The sequence below is a fragment of the Drosophila subobscura genome, chromosome U, assembly GCF_008121235.1.
Source record: "Drosophila subobscura isolate 14011-0131.10 chromosome U, UCBerk_Dsub_1.0, whole genome shotgun sequence".
Classification (NCBI taxonomy): Eukaryota; Metazoa; Arthropoda; class Insecta; order Diptera; family Drosophilidae; genus Drosophila; species Drosophila subobscura.
In genome coordinates this window covers 796,255-817,644 of record NC_048534.1, presented here as the reverse complement: position 1 = coordinate 817,644, position 21,390 = coordinate 796,255, and the positions used below count along the sequence as shown (strand labels likewise).

Sequence of the window (21,390 nt, the reverse complement as noted above, 5' to 3'; positions counted from 1 at the left end):
TGAGTGGGGGTTCTATGAGTACGTAGATGGCTGGACATACGGGGGCGAGAAGGGAATACTAATTTGAGATTCCGAGAACATCCCCAGTTCGAGGTGCTAAATTTATTCTACTTAATATTATTATGTTGCGGCTAATGCGATTCTCAGAAGCAAACAAACAACTTAAGTCTGATAGAAGTGTATTCGCTTGAGAACATTTTGATTTCAGAATTATCAGTATATCAAAACTTTTGATTCAAAAGTGGGGATATATTTATAAAATCAAATATGTGCTTTTTATATCCGGTAATCGAAGAGTAAATAGTAAATAGTAAAATATTGTATTTGTGGTAAAAAGTGTAATTTCGACCCTATCAGGTATATATGTACATATATTCTTGATCAGCATCAGTAGCCGAGTCGATATAGCCATGTCTTTCTGTCCGTCTGTCCGTCCGTCTTGATTGACGCCTCGTTCTCAGAGACCTTAAGAGGTAGAGTCGTTTGTGTGAAGACTCATGTGATTCAGTGTAAGTCAAGTTTGTTTTGGAAATTCGCCCTGCCCCCTTCCGCCTCGTCAAAGGGCTAAAATCTGCTGTATCCTCAAGTTTGACGATAAGATAAATCTAACGAGAAGGGACGTGTGAGACGCTTCTTACGCTGCACAGCTTTTACACCCGGTACTCATAATAATGATCCAATCTAATCTTAATTCAGTGATCTGATTTTGCATTTTTAGTTTTTTTTTATCTTTAAAATTGTGGATACAGCAGATTTTCGCCCTCTGTGGCGGCGGAAGGGGGAAGGGCTAATTATACCCGGTTCTCGAAGAGTAAATATATTGTATTTGTGCGAATAACGGTTTTATGTAACGCACAGAAGGAAACGTTTCCGACCCCATAAAGTATATATATTCTTGATCAGCATCAATAGCCGAGTCGATTGAGCCATGTCTGTCTGTCCGACCGTCCGTCTGTCCGTCTTGTTTGTCGGCTAGTTCTCAGAGACTATAAGACTGTACGCCATTCTGTAGGGAATGGCCATATCTATCAGATCACCAAATTGGGATTCGATTGGATCAAGATTATAGCCACAATGAAGAAATTAATTTGCAGTGGCTAAACCCTCCCTGTCCAGCAGCTTTTGTTGTTTTTTCACACTCTCTCATTCACACTCTGCTTGTGCAGTTGCCGCTGGCCGCTGCCTCTGCCGCGGCTCTCCATCTGACGTGGATCTGAAGTGTGCGGCTCTAGGGGAGCGAAAATAGCGTGTTGGCGTGAGAAGTTATGTAGATGACAGGTGTAGAAAAAATGTAATATGTCAAATGAAAAATTCGAAAAAAAACAATATGGACCGGTACCCTGACTGAGTGCCGGGTATATAAAGTGTGACGCGTAAGATGCGTCTCACACGTCCCTTCTCGTTGTTTTTTGAAAATACATTTTAATTTAATGCCAAAAACAATTTGTTTGGATTCTATTTATTTTTAATCTAGTTTTCCCCCCTTTAATGGAAACCTCATCCCTGACTCTCTTATCAAACTGCTCTGGCAGCTCCTCATTTTACTTAAAAAAGGGAATTTCCTATATATTATAAGCCGAAAAGTCGTAGACCATTTGAAAGTTTCCCGCCGACCAAAACGATAAAAGTAATCAAAAATAAATATATATTTGCAGTAAGCAATAATGAGCTACTTATGAGCTACTAAAAGTTATCAAATATAAATATGTACATATATATTTGAAGTAAACAACAATGAGGTACTTATTCATTGCGCAGATTTTTGTTGTTTATTTTTTTCATATTTAAATATATACTCGTATTTTGTTGAAAACCTTATAAAGACTTTGTGTGTGCCTGGGCGGGGCAGGATGTGGGACCCCCCGGCCGTCACAAAGTAACGCCCACACGTTGCGGCAAGGCGCATTCCATCACAAACTCGACTCTCGTCGGAGGCTGGCAGGTGACAGGCTCACGTTGCGTATAATTGATAAACACATTGTCCGAACAACAAATTTATGGACACGAGTGAGCGAATGGCGCGTGAATTAAAAAATTAAACAGCATCTTCCTCAAAACAGGCGAGACAGGTGCGCTAATCTCTAGAGCACAACCTTGAAGGTTTCTTCGCCTTTGAGTAAAAGCAAATAAATTTATTTTATTTATGTTTTGCTGCGGCTGCGTCTGCTGCTGAGTGAGTGATGAGCCGCATAATGGAATCCGCCAATTTGCGTTGACATCAATCGCAATAACAGAAATAAACTTTCGGGAAGTGGAATCTAAACAGAGAGATGTGTTTAAAGAGCAATGCCTTGTCGGCTTTTTTCATTTATTTCTTGGCAAGGTCATAAGGTTAATTATATTGCGTGGACGCATGGGTGTCGCACCAGACATTGATGGAAGGCCTTTTAAATGTATTAAAAAAACAAACAGAAAGAGAATTACAGTAAAAATAAAGGCCATTGTCATTCATGGGCAATATTTAACGAATAATATTATAATTTCCTAATATCCTAATCAATCGGGCAGCACTTCAACTCTTAAACTACTCACTACTTTCGCCCTCCCACTTCAACAATCCACTAATTAACCAAAAACATTTATGTTTTCCCCACGCACACACACTCATTCCGCAAAGACGGACAAAAGTGCTACATCTGCAGAAGAATTTGCCATGCAAACATGAAGAATAATTGAAAAAAAAAACCACACAAAAGCGAGTAATTTGCACGGCCAACACCAGAATAATCAACCAGTACAACTAAAAAAGGGAGAAAAAAAGAGATAAAGTAAACGTGCGAAAAAAAGAGCCTGCCTTGAATGCGGTGACCAAAAACATATGTTTGCATACAAGGTACACAGTACGCGGGTAAAAAATAGTTGGCAACAAAAAAAAACAAAAGGCAATACGAGTTCGAGTGCCTGCCTGCCTGTAAAACTGACAACTAAATAGACACGTAATGTTGACAAAAGTCTGACATGAAATCTAACAGAGAAACAAGACACGACCCCAAGCAGAGTCAACAGGGGAGGGAGTGAGTGGAGGCTTTGGGCTTTTCCCCCGAAAGCACTGGCATCAAATGAAAGAAAGAGTGACACATGAAAATAGCATTAATGTGTCACTCAAAGTGCAACGGCAGCAGCAGCGAGCAGCAAACAGCAACAACAACAAGCAACTGTGCAACAACTGTGCAGCCAACAAGCAACTGTGACAATTGCAATGATATGTCTGACAGTTGGGGACTCATGCAACGACTAAAATTGCAACATTGTCTAACGCCAAGTGCACTTCAACCCCCTCTGCTCTGCTCCTCTTTACCAATGTGTCTGTCTCTGTGTTTGTGTCAAATTAAGTGGCAACTGTATGGCCTGGCATTTCCACATGCCATACGAATACAAAGTACTGTCGAGTGCTAGAGATGGCCTCGTCGAGTCTCAATTTTATTTTTCATTCGTCCTCACTATGTCTCCCCTCCCCTCTTCTCTGCTGTGTGTGTCTCTGTCTCTCTGTTCTTTCTGACAGTCAAATGACGCTGTCACTTGTCAATATGACAAGTGTCAGTGTTTTGCAGCAGATGACAGTTAATGTGACAGCGTTTTTTGTTCCTGTCTCTCTTGTTGCCATGCCATCGGCTGAAAATAAACCAACAGGCATATTGAATTGCATTTTGCGGTTGTGCTCGTTGCTCTTCAAGGGGGGTGCGTCTGTTGGGGGTTTACAAGCCACCGAACCTGAACCCTATCCCGCACCCCACCTAAAATACATATTACTGACTTTTGGCATGTCTTTCGTGTTACTCAATGTAATTATTTTGGTTATTTTTAGCATAACTCGCAGTAGCAGTCCTCAAATTGTTTAAGGTTCAATTTTTGTTTGCCTTTTTGACAGGAAATTTAATTGTTTTAATATTAATATCATATTTTACCCACAGGGAAGGAAATTCTTATTCCTCGAAGCATATTTTGTATTAAATATTACCATTCCTTTTTCATTGAGTGATTACATAAATATTTATTTGATCGTAGCATTCGCATCAAAGGTTAAATGTATTTCCTTTCTGCCCCGAAATTTCATGTGTACTCTACTTTTGTCATATCTCCCGGATGATTTAGTTAGTTTAACTAGGTTCTCAAAAGCCTTAAAAACTCTTAATATTTTTATGACCTTTTATGTAAGTTTGTGTGTGTGGGTCAATATTTATTGTCAAGTACAAAATATACACAAAAAGAGCTGTTAACAGGGGGAAATGAGGCATAATACCATATTATTTATAACGAGGACGTACCCTACATTTCCAGTGAAAGACTTGGGATATCAGACAGCAAGAAGAAAAAAAATACAAAGTTGTATACAGTTTTTATCGCTTATTTTATAATTCCTAACAAAAATTCACGTTGGTTAAAGACGTTACCGGGGTTCGGTTCCGTTTCTTTTTCCGTTGGCTTATGCAAAATGTTGTCGAGGACGACGACGGCGGCGGCACACAATTTCCTCGTTTTAAGCTTATCCTGTAATTCATATTTATAGCAGCTACTTTCGACATCGTAATGTGTGTGTGAAAGTGCCGTGCACGAAGGAAAAGGCAACGGAAATTTCCTGAGCCGCAAAATCTTTGAAAATATGTATGGAGCAGGAGATATAAGAAGCAACGGAAAAGATGCTGAATTTTATTAACGATACAGTCTTATTGCGGTTTAAGTCCAAATAAACTGAAATATGAAAGTTGTAGACTTATTTGAGAGTATTTTTATGTATATTCCCTCACCCACCTTTTCCTTATACTCTTGTTGAAAATGGATGTAGAAATGTTGACTAAGACCTTGACTTTCTTACACGTAATATTCCAATACCAATACCAATTGATGCAAATCCCCCCAATCCCAAAATAGACACACAATTCGGCACAACTTCAAAGCCCATCAAAGTACGCGAAAGACATAAAAAGTTGTAATTTTTGTTTTTGAGAGAAGTCACACAGACAAGAGAGTCAAGCAATTGATCTTGGCTTGGTTTGAACTCTAATTTTCAAGTGCAAGAGAGCTGAGGGGGGGCCTGTCATTGTCAAACAAAAATTTGCAACATTTGTCATTTGAACACAGACTATGAATTTTCAAGGGCCCGCACATCGAGTGAGCGTGTGTGTGGTGCTGTGGCAAAAGCTTCGCGTGCCGATTTTATTTGTTTATTATTTATTTTATTTTTAAATTTTTTCGAGTGAACCAGAGCTTCCTCTACTGTACTGTATTGTTTCAAGTGTATCGCATAGTAGATGTTGACGGCTAACAGATGTCGAGGTGTCACTTGGCCCCCTCTAAAATCAGTTGAGTGAGTCTCTATTCAGGGTACTCGTACGCGTACTCGTTTTAAATAATTTGACACATTTAGCTTTTCTTGTTATTTTGTATATTGCTTCAAGCATTTACTTGTGACAGTTGTGTAAAAAGTTAAACAAATAACACGCAATCCACAGTACAGCACAACACAAGTTGATTATGGGTGTTATGGTTGGGAACTACTTTCAAACTACAGTGGTAATGGCTTAAACAGAGAAATATTTTACTGGTAGATGTATGTATATATTTACTCAATCATTCTTCATTTATTTATTTATCAGTCTTCTTCGATATAACTACTCGACACGACTTTTCCTCAAGGAACGAAACCTACTTTTTATGAAAGATATGGGGCTTAGAAATGGTCAGATTTTTCCGACAATTTTTTTTTCTATGGCAGAACTTTTTTTTAACAAAATTTCAAGTCAGGTATTTTTGTTAAGCTTTTTTTCCGAGGTAGCTGTTTGTTTTTTGACATAGCTTAACTATCTTAGATCTGGTTGTAAAGAACTTTGTTTACCTGAAAAGCTAATTGATGCAGCTAAAAATTGGACCCAAATACTATGTGGATTTAGCGTACCGTCTGGGAAATATTAAGCTTTGAAATGCAAAAATGTTGATTTTTGTGAGGTATTTTTTACGGATCCCAATCACAATCATAATTCATTACAAAACTTAAATGCCCGCTGTCTATCAGAAAAAGTCAGTTTGGTTCCATAAGGAACAAAAAGTTTGATTTTGTCAAGTAGTGTATTTGATAACGATTTTAAAAGAAGAATAAAATTAGTTAGAAATTGACCTGATCATTTTTTAATGCACTTCACTGTATGCCTACCCCAACAAAAAAGTTATAGACTAGCGATAATGATATGTTCTCTGGGGTAGACAGAAGCTATAACTTCTAAAAATAATTCTATACATTTTCATGAACCTAAGGTCACGCGAAAAACCAATTCATTCAGATAAAAACCACATTTTAATGACACTAAGTAATGCATACACACCATCTCTCATACAATAGCTTATCAGTAAAGGGTGAGGTTTCTCTTTCGTAGTGACCAGACGTGTTTTTGTTTTGCGCTCCGTATTTTCCTTTCTATTTTGGATAAACAACCGGGTTTTGCTTTTTCTTTTTTGTAAGTACGCCCTCACTATTAGCCGCTCTCTCTTGTAGTTGCGCTTCTGCCTTCCACTCTCTAGCTCGAATAACTGTTCTCCCTCTCTCGCTCTCAATACTTTCTGTGCAGCAGCGCGCGCTAGCTGTCGCTGCGTTTCTTCTTTCTCTACTCTCTGCGCTCATCTGTTTTCGATCCCGCTTTAAGCACTGCTTAGTTGCATTTGTCGGCACACTGGTTTCACTGCTATTTGTTTTTTGAGAAAATAATTTTTATATATTTCATTTATTTATTTCGTTTTTTTATTTCTATATTTAATATAAATAATAGAAATAATGGAATACGTGGTTATGTGTTCCGCTAAGGCTTGCAAGAAGCAGATCACCCACGACCAGCCGAACATCCCATGCTGGCTCTGCGATAATGTAGTGCACGCAAAATGTATTGGGTTTTCAGGCCTCGTGGGTGACGCAATTTCAAAGCGTAATGGTCTGCATTACAGTTGTGAGGCATGTCGGTCTGTCGAGAATGACATGGTCACATTTATGAGGCAGACGCGAAAGGGCTTTAAGGAGCTGACCGTGGGCTTTAAGAAGCAGTACGATCGGCTTCTAGCCATGGAGTCTCAATTCAGCGGTTTTAAACTGCTGAATGAGTCTCCTAGGCGCAAAAAGTCACTCCTCGTGATCTGCAAGTGCCTGTCCCTCGATCGCTCGCTGCTGATCAACTGTCTCCGTCCACTCCGATAGTGCAGCAGCTAATTTCGTTTGCCACTCCAATGGCAACGACAGCTGCTGGTGATCAAGTTTCGGCTACCGAATTGATCATCTCGGAGAACATGCAGCCAGTTAGCACTGTAGCGTCCGTGTCTGTCGAGTCCGTTCCAAAGCCCATCCCATCTATTTCGATCCCACCAGTTAATAAACGTCCCGGACCACCGGATATTGCCGTCACAGGTATTAGACCTGTGGTGCCAAAACCTCTGGTGGGAATCCCACCAAAGCGGCAAGTTTTTGTCTCTCGGCTTGCCCCTGACCTCACATCTAATGATGTAAGTGCTTTTATACAAAGCAAAATAAAAACCGATGGCTTAAAGGTGAAGAAGTTTAATTTCTCTTATGCCAGGGAGATATCCTCTTTCAAGATTAGCGTGTCTCCAACTCATTTCGAGACCATTTGCTCTTATAAATTTTGGCCAGAGCACCTGGTTGTGAAAGAGTTTAAGGCTAAGAAGAAAAATAGGCCCCCCATAACTCTTCCTAGTAGTGAGGCCAGTGCTCCTTCCTCCTCTACTCTTTCCTCCTCTGCTCTGCCCACCTCTTCCCACTGCAATTCCTCGCAGTCAAAAAACTAATTTCCCTCGTTGTAGCCTATCAAAATGCTCGCGGCTTACGTAGTAAGCTGAGCACTCTTTTTATGGATAGTTTCACATTTTCATCCCATGTTATTGTGTTTACCGAAACCTGGTTAAAGCCTGACATTCTTAGTTCCGAAGTTTTGGCAGATAGGTACACAATTTATAGGAATGATCGTTCGTCTCGGCGTGGAGGAGGCGTTCTGATTGCAGTAAACTCTTACTTCACGTCGGAACTTTTCATAGTCCAGGTTTCACAAGACTTGGAATTCCTCTGTGTTAGACTGATTCTTCCCGGCCAGTCTATTTATGTCACCTGCTCGTATATTCCACCGACTTCGGATGTATTAATATACGAGCAGCACTTGTCCGCCTTAAAAACTGTATCTTCCTCGCTATCTGACAAAGACCATTTAATAGTTCTTGGGGATTTCAACCTGCCATTTACTTTTTGGTCTTCGGTTAACGAGTCAAATAACCTTGTGCCCATGTCACGACATGATTTTATTGATGGCTTATTAGACCTATCCCTGTCTCAAGTCAACCATGTGAAAAACTCCTTGGGTCGATTGCTTGATCTGTGCTTTGTCTCGGATCCGACCGTAGCGTTGTTAACACTAACTAACTATCATCCTACTTTCGAAGTGTCGGTAGATATTGGACCTACTGTATCGGATCGTGCGGGTAGGCTATCTGAACGCGTCCGCCGCTTTCGTAAAGCCGAGTTTACGAAGCTCAATAACTTAATTAGGGATTTTGATTGGTCCGCTCTGTACTCGTGCACTGACGTCATTGAAGGCACAAAAATTGTTTACAATGTACTTGACACAATTTTTGACACGTGTGTCCCACTCTCATGTCCGACTAGATCTGCGAAACCTCCTTGGTTCACCAAAGAGTTATCCAGTCTAAAGAACCTAAAATCAAGACAATTTAAAAAATCTCAAGAAGTTGGTGCTCCCTCTTGTCTTTCTAATTACTTAATAGCTCGGTCAAATTTCACTGTTCTTAATGCTCAATGCTATAGGAACTACCTACTTCGATGCAGGATACGTTTTTCACAGGACCCTAAACAGTTCTACAGCTTTGTAAACAGTAAGCGTAGAACGTCCGCACATCCATCCTTGCTATCATTTTTGAATATGTCGGCAAACAATGATCAGGCAATCGCCGATCTTTTTGCACAATTTTTCCAAACCACCTATTCCCAGGAAAGCTACCCAGGCACTATGTATCCATATAGTTTACCAAGGTCGAATGGCATTTTCTGCCCTATGTTCAATCTCCTTACTTCATGAACTTAAATTAGTTAAGCCGGTATTTTCACCGGGCCCTGACGGAGTTCCCGGCTGTGTACTCAGGTACTGTGCCGAGTCTCTGTGCGGACCTTTGCTTAAATTATTCAATCTTTCCATCCATTCTTCTAGCTTTCCCCCCATCTGGAAGGAATCCTTTATAATTCCTCTCCATAAGAAAGGTAGCAAGTCTGACGCCAAAAACTATAGAGGTATATCTAAGTTATCCGCTATTCCTAAAATGTTCGAGAAAATGTTAACTCCGCAATTGCAACATCTTTGCAAATCACTTATATCTCCAGCTCAGTACGGATTTATACGGCGACGATCAACAACCACTAATCTTTTAGAGTTCATCTCCTTTGTCATTAAGGGATTCCACGGTAGACGGATGTTATTTACACTGACTTCAGTAAGGCACTCGATTCTGTAAATCATTCTCTTCTTGCACAAAAGCTTGACCTTCTAGGGTTTCCGCCCAATCTTTTGAGATGGATTTCTAGCTACCTGTGTTGTAGGTCTCAAAGGGTCCTTTTCAAAAACTTCTTATCTTTACCTGTCATGGTTACTTCTGGAGTACCACAGGGTAGCCATTTAGGCCCCTTACTTTTCACACTCTTTATTAATGACCTGCCTTCTGTCTTAACAAATTCTCGAATACTTATGTATGCGGATGATGTTAAGCTCTGTGTCCAGTATAAGGACATCTCATTTCACTCTCGCTTGCAATCTGATCTCAATAGCTTTCAGTCATGGTGTTGTGCAAATATGTTACACCTTAATGCCTCGAAGTGCAAAGTAATGACTTTTCATCGCTCCAGCCTCTTCCTGGCTCCTTACACCCTCTGCGGTAGTTCTCTTGAGAGAATTACATTGGTTGATGATCTAGCTAGACCCCAAGTTAAAGTTTTCTGAACACATTTCTCCCATGGTAAATGAAGCCATGGGTGTGCTTGGGTTTATAAAGAGGTGGTCAAAGGAATTTGATGACCCCTATATAACGAAGACTCTCTATATCTCGCTTGTTCGTCCGATTTTAGAATACGGCTCATGTGTATGGTGCCCTCAGTACAACATACATCAGGACCGTATTGAATCAGTACAGAAAAACTTCTTATTATTTGCCCTACGGGGCCTCAACTGGGATGCAACTGTGAGACTGCCATCCTACCGTAGTAGACTTCTTTTAATAAATCTTCCATCCTTAGTTAGTCGTAGAAAAATGCTTGGTGTAATTTTTATGCACAACTTGATCAAGGGGGATGTAGACTGCCCTGACTTGTTGAGCCGCGTAAACTTTACGATTCCCATTATACCCACTAGAAACTATATTCCTTTGTTCCTTCCAATGTGTAGATCGAATTATGCCTTGCACGAGCCCTTTAGAGTGTTATGCTCGGATTATAATTCCCTCTATCACATTATTTCCTCGACTCACTCCCTTCCTCTTCTTAAATCTCTTATACTAGCCTACCTCTCCCGTAGTTAATTTAATTTTTGACTTTGATAATTTTGCTTGCTTAGCTATAGTTGCTCTAGTTTAGTTGTGTTTAGTTCCGGGCGTAACAGGCTTTGGCTTGGTGTCGCATGGGCCACTTGATGGTGCAGTCATTGCATATCAACGTCCAGACAGGAACCACACAAAACCTTTAAAATGAAAACTAGAAGGGACGTGTGAGACGCTTCTTACGCGTTACAACTTTTATACCCTACCGGGTATACTGAGTACCCTCAGTAAGACATCTGGACCCTAGTGCTTTTCTTCAAATTTTTTTCTACACTTATCATCTTCATTTACATCTACATCACTTCTCACGTCAAAACGCACTTTAAGCTCGCCCCCCTAGAACAATCCAGGAAGCAGAGTGTTGAATGAGAGAATATGCAGAAAATAAAACTAAGATGCTTGACGGGGTGGGGGTAGCCACTGCTAATTAATTTCTTCATTCTGGCTATAATAATCATTCAATCAAATCTCAATTAAGTGATCTCGTAGACATGGTCATTCCCTACGGAATGGAATGGTTTTCTTTTATCTTCAAAATTGTATACAGCAGATTTTAGCTCTTTGTGGTGGCGGAAGGGGGCGGCGCTAATTTTTTAAATATACTTGTATCAGTGTTAGCATACAGCAGTCTGGGTCAAAATTTGGTGGTCTCTAGCTCTTATAGTCTCTGAGAACTAGCCATCCAAAAAGACGGATAGACGGACGCACACACAGACATGGCTATATTACTCGGCTATTGATGCTGATCAAGAATATATATACTTTATGGGGTCGGAAACGTTTCCTTCTGTGCGTTATATACATACATCCACTTTTGTTCACTAATACAAATTACCCTATTTACTCTTCGAATACGGGGTATAATTAGCATTAAATGTAATAACAATATGACGTAAAAAATTGGGTTAATAAAATGTAAGTAAATCATGACAGCTGACTGACTCTCTGTGGCTGTTTAGTCTTAAGTTTATAAACAAATTTTATGCATTTAACAAGCGACTGTGACTTGTGCATACGACTTTAAATTTTATAGATGCATTGATTAGCTGTAAAGAATGACTAAGTTTATTACAACCAGATGTAAGATACTTGAGTTGTGGGATAAAAAGAAAGAGCTAAAAAAAGAGTTTAAAAAAATAATAGATTTTAAAAATTCTTTGCAAAAAATTTGCAGTGGCTTCACCGGACCCATTTCAACAGCTTTGCGTGTGAAGAAGTGATGTAGATGTAGAAATATGTAAAATATAAAATTCGAAAAACGTAAGGTTACAGACATACATACAGATGTATGTACTTATCACACTAAGGTAACATACATACATACATATGTGCAAATGCACATGTAAACAGAATGAGTACCGTGCTTAAAAGTTGTGACGCGTTCCAGCGTCTCATAACGTTCCTCCTCGTTTTGTTTGCTGTTTGTTCACCTTATTAGGTGTACACATTTTTTCCCACAAGGTGCAACATTTTAATTAACACACTTTACATAATTTTACGAACTATACAGGTAGTAGCTTGCTTTTTTACGAGTGCTAATTGAGTGTTAAAAGTACGAGAGCTTTCAATTTTAAACAGCCCATTATAAAAAGTGTTTGCCATAAAACTAAACTTGATTTGTATGGCCTCAATTATTACATGGAACCCCAGGTCGGACTATGGCAATGGCGCTTCACAGACTAACCTCATACTATGATATGTTCGTACGTTTTATGGTGGCCATTGTCCAAACATAATTTAAACACATCCCCATATGGCTCATTGTATCTATAAAAAACAACGCAAACACAAACACACACACACACATACAATATTTATAAACTAAAATCACAAACAACGAGAAGGGACGTGTGAGACGCTTCTTACGCGTCAAAATTTGTACACCCGGTACTCAGTACTACATCTGTACCTAAGCGGGTTTTTTTTCAAATTTAAAATTTTTTCTTCGTTTGCCAGCTATGTACATCTACATCACTTGTTACGCCAACACGCTCCATTAGCTCGCTCCTCTCCCCTAGAGCCACACACTACACGAAGCAGAGTGTGAATGTGACAATGTGCAAAAAATAAAAAAGAACGCTGCTGGACGGGGTGAGCGCAGCCCTGCAAATTAATTTCTTCATTCTGGCTATAATAATGATCCAATCTGATCCCAATTCAGTGATCTGATAGATATGGTCCTTCCCTGTGCGAGATTTTCGTCCTTGTGGTGTCGGAAACGCTTCCTTCTGTGTGTTAAATATTTTCCGCACAAATACAGTATATCCTATTAACTCTTTGAGTACCGGGTATAAAAACACTACAATGTGCGACACGAATATGCGTAATACCGAAAATCAATACGGAAACCTTATCACATGGAAATAAATGGTGACTAGTTGTGCTAAAAACGGTACAGAATGTGACCGCAGTGGAGCTCTAGAGCTGGCACTGGCGCTGGAGCTCTAGATGTATGCCAATAATTAATAAAGTGCTGATGACGGCGGAGCAGGTGATTAGAGGGAGGTTCTCGGGGTACGGTCTGGTCTATTAGCGGCTTGGTGTTTTCTGTGGACACAAATGCAAATCAAATAAATAAGCAAAATAGTTGCACTGAAAATTGGGGATGACTAATACATTATTGATGCGATAGAGAATAATTATTTGCACATGCAGTAGAGTAAAGATACTGATATTTCTTGGAATTTTTTCTCTCATTAATTAACTTAGAAATAATACTTTCTAATACTAAAATAAAGACCCTCTTCAATATTATGACAGCTTGAAAAAATAGGGACAACCTTTTCAATCTTTAAATCAAAGAGGAATTCAAATAAGTTTTTTTTAAATATACAACAATACGACAAGGGTTATACAACCTCTACAGTTTATCCGATTCCCCTGGCATATGTACTTATAAATATCCCAGCGAATAGTTAAGGCTTACACTCCCTAGCAGATTGTGGGCATCCAAAAGTACTCTTAAGTACCGATAAGAAATTGTTGCCATTTTCACAATAGTATCATATAATTTATGGCAGCCCATTGAGTGTTATAAAAGCTTCAATATTTTTTAGTTTATGACTTGGACCAGTTGGGGCATAAGCGCAATTACGCCCAAACCAGACATACAGCCATACATACACCAGCGGACATACACATAAAGCGTACATCATTATATTCCATGTGTTTGTGTGTGTGTTCCTGTGTAATTGTACGGATGAGTTATGGAACGTTCGATTTTTTCCTCAGTTCCATGGTTTTTCCCTTTCCTTCCGCTTCCTTCTTCTTTGGTTTTGTGTGCCACACTCACTCCTCCCTCATCTGTTGCTGCTTCTCTCCCTCTCTCTTTTGCTCACTGGTACTCTGGTGGTGTTGTGCCATAATTTATGGCATGAGGCGAAATGGATTTTATTGCAAGAACCGTGTTTATGGCAGAAATTTTGAGTAGGTAATATTCATTTCATTTATGTTCACACTTACGACTCTCACGACTGACAACGATGACTGCAATTCCTTGGCTTTGTCGGCACCTCCCATCCCACTTTGTACCACTCAATCGGTAATTTTTAATCTTATTGTTTTCGCGTTTCGTCTACCTTATTATAACCGGTACTCGAAGAGTAATTCTATATATGTATTTGCGCTTGAAGTGTCCGAATAATGTGAAGCCCTTAATTGATTAGTCATAAGCATAAAGCCATAATGTTATCAAAAGTTGGGGTACAGAGACGGTATACGAAATATGAATATGAATATATGAATAAGGGAGGAAAATTTATGTAATGTAATGTACTCTGTGGCAAAGTTTAAAAGCAATCGGGCTGTAGAACATTACTGAATAGAGTAAGGGATATTTCCAAGAAACAAGAGCGAGTATAACTGAAAGTACAATTTACAAAAGTAATTACAAATTCGTAATCTTCTTCAAATGAAAATCAAACAAAAATCCCAATAAGTATTCAAGGTTTTCTAGAAAAAAAAATACCAGTATACCCTAGTGCATTCTATTCTATCTTTTACGGCTGAAACCCCATTTTCAACAGCGCCACTGTACCCTATAGCGTCGCCAACTATAGTGACGACATTTGTTTATTTTATGAGTGATAAATGTATTGGCTCATTAAGAATACATTGTGGGCTCATTAGAAATGGCCTGATTACATATTAATAAGAGATAATAATAGAAACGAACAAATAGAAACACTCCTTAGAGAGCGGAAAGCCTTTAAAAATACATTTTCGTATACCACTGCTCGATTGAGCATGAGTATTTTTTAAAACTGAATCCTTTATAAATTGCATTGTGACAAAAATATATTCGAACTCCTGCATTAAAAATATAAAATATCCAATTACCCAAAATCTTAGCTTTTCCATAATTTCAAGATAATGTGCATCCCTGCGGGCCACCCCAAGGGTCTACCTAAGTTTTTTCGTTTGGCTTTTAGCACCACATTGGCATCTTTATATTAATGTATTTTTTATATCTTCCCTACTCGTATTTTTTGGGCCAACATTTTAATGGCCTCATAATTCCTATTATTTTTTCTACGTTAGGATTATAAATATTTATGGCTAAGCGAGAGCAGAACCTTATTTATGTGGTTAAAGAGGGTAACATGGGAATGGGAGTGGAAATGGAGTGGGGAATTCGTTGTGAAAGATTACAATCTGTGGATGCGCGACACAACGTGCCAAAGTGAAAAATCGTTTAGCCGTGGCCACAGATGTGTTTGCAGAACAAAGAATAAACGAGTGGAGATGGAAGATGGGCAAAGGGAGAGATGTTATCCGTGATGCAAATCGCACGATATCGAAGATACAAACAAAACACAACATACATATATGTATTTTCTACCTTTACATCATCCTTTACTTATGCATACCTCTCTTTACCTCTCTCTCTTTCTCGTTGTTCCATCGTTACAGCTGGACAACAAAAGCAGTCCATTGGCGCTATTGGCGCAAACATGCAGCGCCATTGGAGCGGACACCACAAACCCCAAGCTGCTGGCGGCCAATATTGAAAAGGCCACAAAGCAACAGCAGCCAAAGGGAGGAGGAGGAGGAGGCAATGGTCTGGCGGATAACAACGCACGCGATAAATCCTCGCCGGTTAGCAGTCATTCATCCAGCGTCAGCACCGGTTCTGTGGAGCAGCAACAGCTGCCGCCGGCTCACAGCAGTAAGACCCCAAGCACCTTTAAGCCCTACGAGCCCAACAATAACCACACCACCATCATCTCCAATGCCTCGACCATTGCCACCGATTTCGGCGCCACAAATCTCACCAGCAGCAGCAACGGCAATGGGCAGCAGCAGCAGGGGGTGAAGACGCCCAAAACGACGGCAAACGGCCAGAGATGCGATTCGAACCAAAGTGCCAGCTCTCACAGAGAATCGCCCACAGCTGGCGGGGCACGAGACTCCCTAAGACGTACCCCCAACTCATCTTTAGGGGGCGGAGGTGGTGGTGGAGGTGCTGCCCCTGGCCAACTGAACGGCAGTCCCGGACTACCCTCTTCGTCTGCCCCCTCTGGACGCTGCAATTCCAAAGAGTCGGCAGCAACAATGCACAGCCCCAGTGCAGCAGCCCATGCGCATGCAGCAGCGGCCCAAGCGCAGGCCCAGGCCAGCTCCAATCGCCTCCAGGAGGCGGCTATGGCCGCTGCCAAGGAAGCCAACTATGTGAAGGCTCTCCATGCAGCCAGCCAGCAAGGACAGGCCTCGGCAGCAGCAGCAGCAGCTGCATCCTATTATCCTCCAGGTAAGTGCAACGAAGAATTGCGAGAAAAGAAGAGCATATTACCCCCGAAATTACGAACAGCAGCAACAGTTGTAGGGGTACGTACGTATGCGCGGGTGGGGTAAATGTTCTGTTGCATCAGTGAATTGTGCAATTTCGCCTCCAGCAAAGCCAAGTGGTAATGGGAAATGGCAAATGCAAAATTAGGAAGCACCCTTAAAGGGAAATATGGAAAATTATACATGCATCCAACATCAAAACGAATGGGGTAAAGGTTGGGTCTTGGGGCTTAGAGAGAGATCTTTACATGCTTGTTGGTAATTTTCAAAGGATATATTCTTATGTCAGTAAGGTACATTTCCAGTTTAAGATTGCATTGGGTTCCACTTGTTACCACCCCCCACACATAAACAATAAATTCCTTCACTCATCCAAACATTTTCGTTTTCCCATCCAGGCTATGGCAGTCCATATCCCATGGACCTGATGACAGCCAGCTCCCTGATGTCACCCCATCATGCCATGTTCAAGGCGTCGGCAATGAACCCATATCTGAACTATGCCCGTCTAAAGGGACTATCGGAGCAGTCGATGATGGCGGCCACACCGAATGTGTGCCGGGATCCCTACTGCACCGGATGCCCGTCCAGTCCGCATTATATCAACAAGGCAGCCGGTCAGCCCTGCCCAGCCGGCTGTCCACAGTGTGAGGTTTCGGGCGGTGGATCGGGCAGCGGTAAATCGGGTGGACAACAGGGATCGAGTGGTTCCTCGACTGCGGCAGCAGCGGCAGCTGCGGCGGCCGCCCAGTCATATCATGCCCAATTGGCTGCTCTGGCCGCCGCATCACAGATGCCCTACGTATGCTCTTGGATTGGCAGCGATGCGGCCTACTGTGGCAAACGGTTCGGCACCTCCGACGATCTGTTCCAGCATCTGCGCACGCACACAGCCTCGGTGCCCGATGCGGTGCTGAGTGCCGCGGCTGCCGGTGGCATACCGCCCAATCATCCGTTGTTCCAGCGCACATATCCGACGCCACCGCTGAGTCCACTCTCGGCGGCACGCTATCATCCGTACGGAAAGCCCTCGATGCTGCCCCCATCGCTGGCACCACCCGGCATGCCCGGTCTGCCCCCACATCCAGCATTAGCCCAGTACTTTGCCCCATATTCGTTATACGGACCGCGAATGGGTTCGTCGCATCCGTAGTTGTTAGAGCGCGAGGGTGGGTCTAGATCGGGGTCTGGGGATGGTCCGAGATCGGCATTCAGTCAAGTAAATAATCATTTCTCTTGAGTCGCATATGAATATATGTACATATATACATATATCCCTAAATCTATGTTTTTTGTATATGGATGTGTGTGCATGCATGACTCACTCAGTGATCTAGTGTACCATAGTTACATACAAATGTGTTTACAAGCTTAGGATTCTAAGGAGTCTACCATATAATTGATATCTGAAACAACAAAAAATCAATCAACAAAATTCTGATGGCAAATGCAGCAATATCGCTCGTCCTTGTGTGTCTGTCGCGTCTCTTTGTGGATGTAATTATATGCCTATGTGTAATTATAATATTATTTATTACATTCAAAAAACAAAAAACCAAGCGAAAAAAACAAAACAAAATGATTGAAGAATTAACGAAGAAATTAAAAGATTGTCCAAAAACTTAAAGTTGTAAAATTCTTGTAAAATATTAAATGAATATAAATAAATTCGATATACATATATATATTGTATGTATAATTACGAACAATATTTTAATGTTCAATTAAGTCACTACGAAACAAATCAATAAATCAAAGAAAATTAAATACCAAAGAAGTTTTTTTTTTATTTTTGAATGCAAATTGGGTAGGGGGTTGTGCAGAGGTTAAATGGCAGTGGAACAGGATTTATCGTGTGTTTTCGGCTTTAAATTGGGTACATCCTGTTCAGAAGAAAAGGCAAAATGCAGATGAAAAATCAGAAAATGCTAAGGTTCATTAGGAATGTAAACCAACCTTACATTTACGAACCGAAATCGGTAAGAAAACTTGAAATAAGTTTTGCACGTGTGATGTTTGTATGTTTCTTTGGCGTATGTTTTAAACGGGTGAAGGCAGATGGGCAGTGCGCAGATGAGATCAATGGTGCATTAATTTACAGACTTGAAGTGAGGTATATTTATGAATTATTGTCTATTCTCTGGAACGATGGGAGGGAGACGGTTAGTGCCTTAATAATATTATATCCAAAATTCACGTGGTGTGCAACAATTAGAAGCGGGGCCAAAAGTTAAGAGTGCGCCTTGCTGAGATTCATAATATCTATTAGGTGCGTGAAAGAAAAGGATTGCGTTTATAAAGCAGTCTATTCAGGTAGCTAATTATATTCAAGGTTAAGCATTTTCGTTTTAAAACTAATGTCTTGGCATTTGTCCGAGCCAAAAGCCCAGTCAAACCACTTGCTCAATGTCTGAAAGCTCAACACAAAATCCATCAGAACTCAAACATAGCAAGTAAAGTGCGCCCATTCTCGCAATTTCCTGTCATTTTTCTGGACAGAGCACTGCATTATAAACTGCCTCAAGCAGTTGGCTAGAAAGCAAAAAACAAAGCAAACCTATATCTAACGAGAAGGGACGTGTCAGCCGCGTCTTACGCGTCACAACTTTTATACCCGGCACCCGGTACTACATCTGCACCTTAGCGGTTATTTGTCAAATTTTACATTTTTTCTTCGTCTGTCATCTACATCAACAACACTACTCACGCCAACACACTCCTTTAGCTCGCCACCCTCCCCTAGAAACACACACTGCAGAGTCAGGGCAGAGACGTGTCAGGGGCAGAGGCCATAAACTGCGCGAAGCAGAGAGTGAATGGGAGAATATGCAAAAAACAAATATAAGCTGCGGAACGGGGTGGGTTTGGCCACTGCTAATTAATTTCTTCATTGTGGCTATAATAATGATCCAATAATGCCCCAATTTGGTGATCTGATAGATATGGTCATTCCCTACGGAATGTTTTTAGTTTTCTTTTATCTTCAAAATTGTAGATTTGGGAGGTTTTCGCCCTTTTGCGGAGGCGGAAAGGGGCGTGGCTCATTTTTGAAATACACTGGTTTCAGTGTGAGCATACAGCAGTCTGGAGCCAAAATTTGGTGGCTCTAGCTCTTATAGTCTCTGAGAACTAGCCGACAAACAAGACGGACAGACGGACGGACGGACAGACAGACATGGCTCAATCGACTCGGCTATTGATGCTGATCAAGAATATATATACTTTATGGGGTTTGAGACGTTTCCTTCTGTGCGTTACATACATTCACTTTGTGCACAATTACAATATACTTACCCTATTTACTCTTCGAGTACCGGGTATAAAAAGCTTTAAGTCATAGCCAAAAGGCTATGTATGCACGTGTATCCATTGGCTCACAAATCATAAGATTTCGGTTACGTTTGCCGCTAAATTATACCTAGGGAGCTACTGCTCGAGCTACTACCACACACAATATGGCAGTAAATCAAATTTTATATTTCCCCCAAAGAGAAGTAACATGACAGAGAGCTAGAGAGCAACTTAAGGGGCAGGCAGGCGCGGGCACGGGTACGGGAGCTGGCAATAGTTCCCTCTGCTCAGTGCCCACATATGGCGTCGATAAATTAAAATTTTCCAAAGTGGAGGCAGGCCACAAGGGGGCCCACAGAAAAAGTGAGTTATGACCTTGCATTTTGACAGCTAGCCGCCCCACCTGACAATTTATTGTATTATATGGCTCCCACAGTCTGCAGAGGAGCAACCCCTGACCTAGCCAGGGCTCTCTGGTTCAGGCTCTGGCTCTGACTCTGTCTCTAGTCACCATCTCTCTTTCTCTCTATGGGAGTCATAAACGAGAAGGGACGTGTGACACTCTTCTTACGCGTCACAACTTTTTTACCCGGTACTCAGTACTTACTAACTCTGTACCTTAGAGTTTATTTTTCTAATTTTAAAGTTTTTCTACATCTGTCATCTACATCTCCATCACTTCACACACCAAAACGCTCCTTTAGACGGACGGACGGACGGACAGACAGACATGGCTATATCGACTCGGCTATTGATGCTGATCAAGAATATATGTATATACTTTGTGGGGTCGAAAACGTTTCCTTCTCTGCGTTACATGCATCCACTTTGTGCAGAAATACAATATACCCTATTTACTCTTCGAGTACCGGGTGTAAAAAATATGCCATAAACTTTGGGGATTTCCCATCCTCCCATCCACACATATCAATAACTCTTTCATAAATGTCCATTTCGCCACATATAGCCGAGAATCGAATCGAATCGTAGGGATGTGGGGAAGATTCAGATTGGGAATGAAAATCGAGCTTATGTATCTGTGTGCATATGTACAATTTACATACGTATGTATATGTGTAGGTATATATGTACATATGTATGTAGTATGTATACTCTCATAAGTGATGTTCACGTTCAATGCTTTTGACAAGCAGAGTATGAAGATATCTCGCTTGGACCCACAGGGCGGTCCTGCTGCATCTCCCTGCTTCACAGTTTTTTTTTCATTCACTTTTTTTGAAGGTGAAAGCCACCGCCATCGCGTTGGCCATTATAGTGGTTCTCTCTAGCCGCGTCCATTTATCATTGGAGGTTACCACCAACCTATCCATTCAACTAGGCTGGACTTGTCACCCAACCTCATGCAGAAAATACAGAAACGAAAGCAAAGAGAAAATGGGCAAACGGCCCCCCACTGACTGCTGTGGGATGTGGGTGGATAAAATTTATCGGTTGGGGATTTTGTGTAAAATATTTCTTCTACCGTTTGCAAATTTATTTTCCAGCAAAATAATGGAGATGAAAAATCGACAAAAGATATAGAAATTGTACAATGCAAGGAGAATAAACGAAGAACCGAAAGTTGGAATAAAATATGACTGTTCCCTTTTTTTGTGGTTGCATGGAAATTGTTAAGGTTGTACTAGTAGCCACTCACACACAAGATATTTATTGTGCACTCTCTCCCTCTGGGGTCTCCCTACTTAGTCACAGTGCCACCATCTTGGC

The 21,390-nt window shown here is 41.0% G+C and overlaps 1 protein-coding gene and 1 long non-coding RNA gene across 5 annotated transcripts in view; one reads left to right on the top strand and one right to left on the bottom strand.

Annotated features, from left to right (window-relative positions):
* Window positions 1-17,924, top strand: part of LOC117900306 (zinc finger protein Elbow-like) — a 42,105-nt gene extending 24,181 nt beyond the window's left edge. For 2 of the 3 annotated variants that reach the window (XM_034810622.1, XM_034810620.1), the window contains 2 exons: window positions 15,496-16,333; window positions 16,770-17,924. In XM_034810622.1, the coding sequence (XP_034666513.1) occupies window positions 15,496-16,333; window positions 16,770-17,524 (1,593 nt within the window). In that variant the 3' untranslated portion in view covers window positions 17,525-17,924. The remainder of the gene's footprint in view (window positions 1-15,495; window positions 16,334-16,769) is intronic. The other variant, XM_034810623.1, reaches the window with a different exon arrangement.
* The window catches only part of LOC117900307, a 70,033-nt gene that overhangs the window by 631 nt on the left and 48,012 nt on the right, over window positions 1-21,390 (bottom strand). The gene's annotated exons all lie outside the window — the stretch shown is intronic.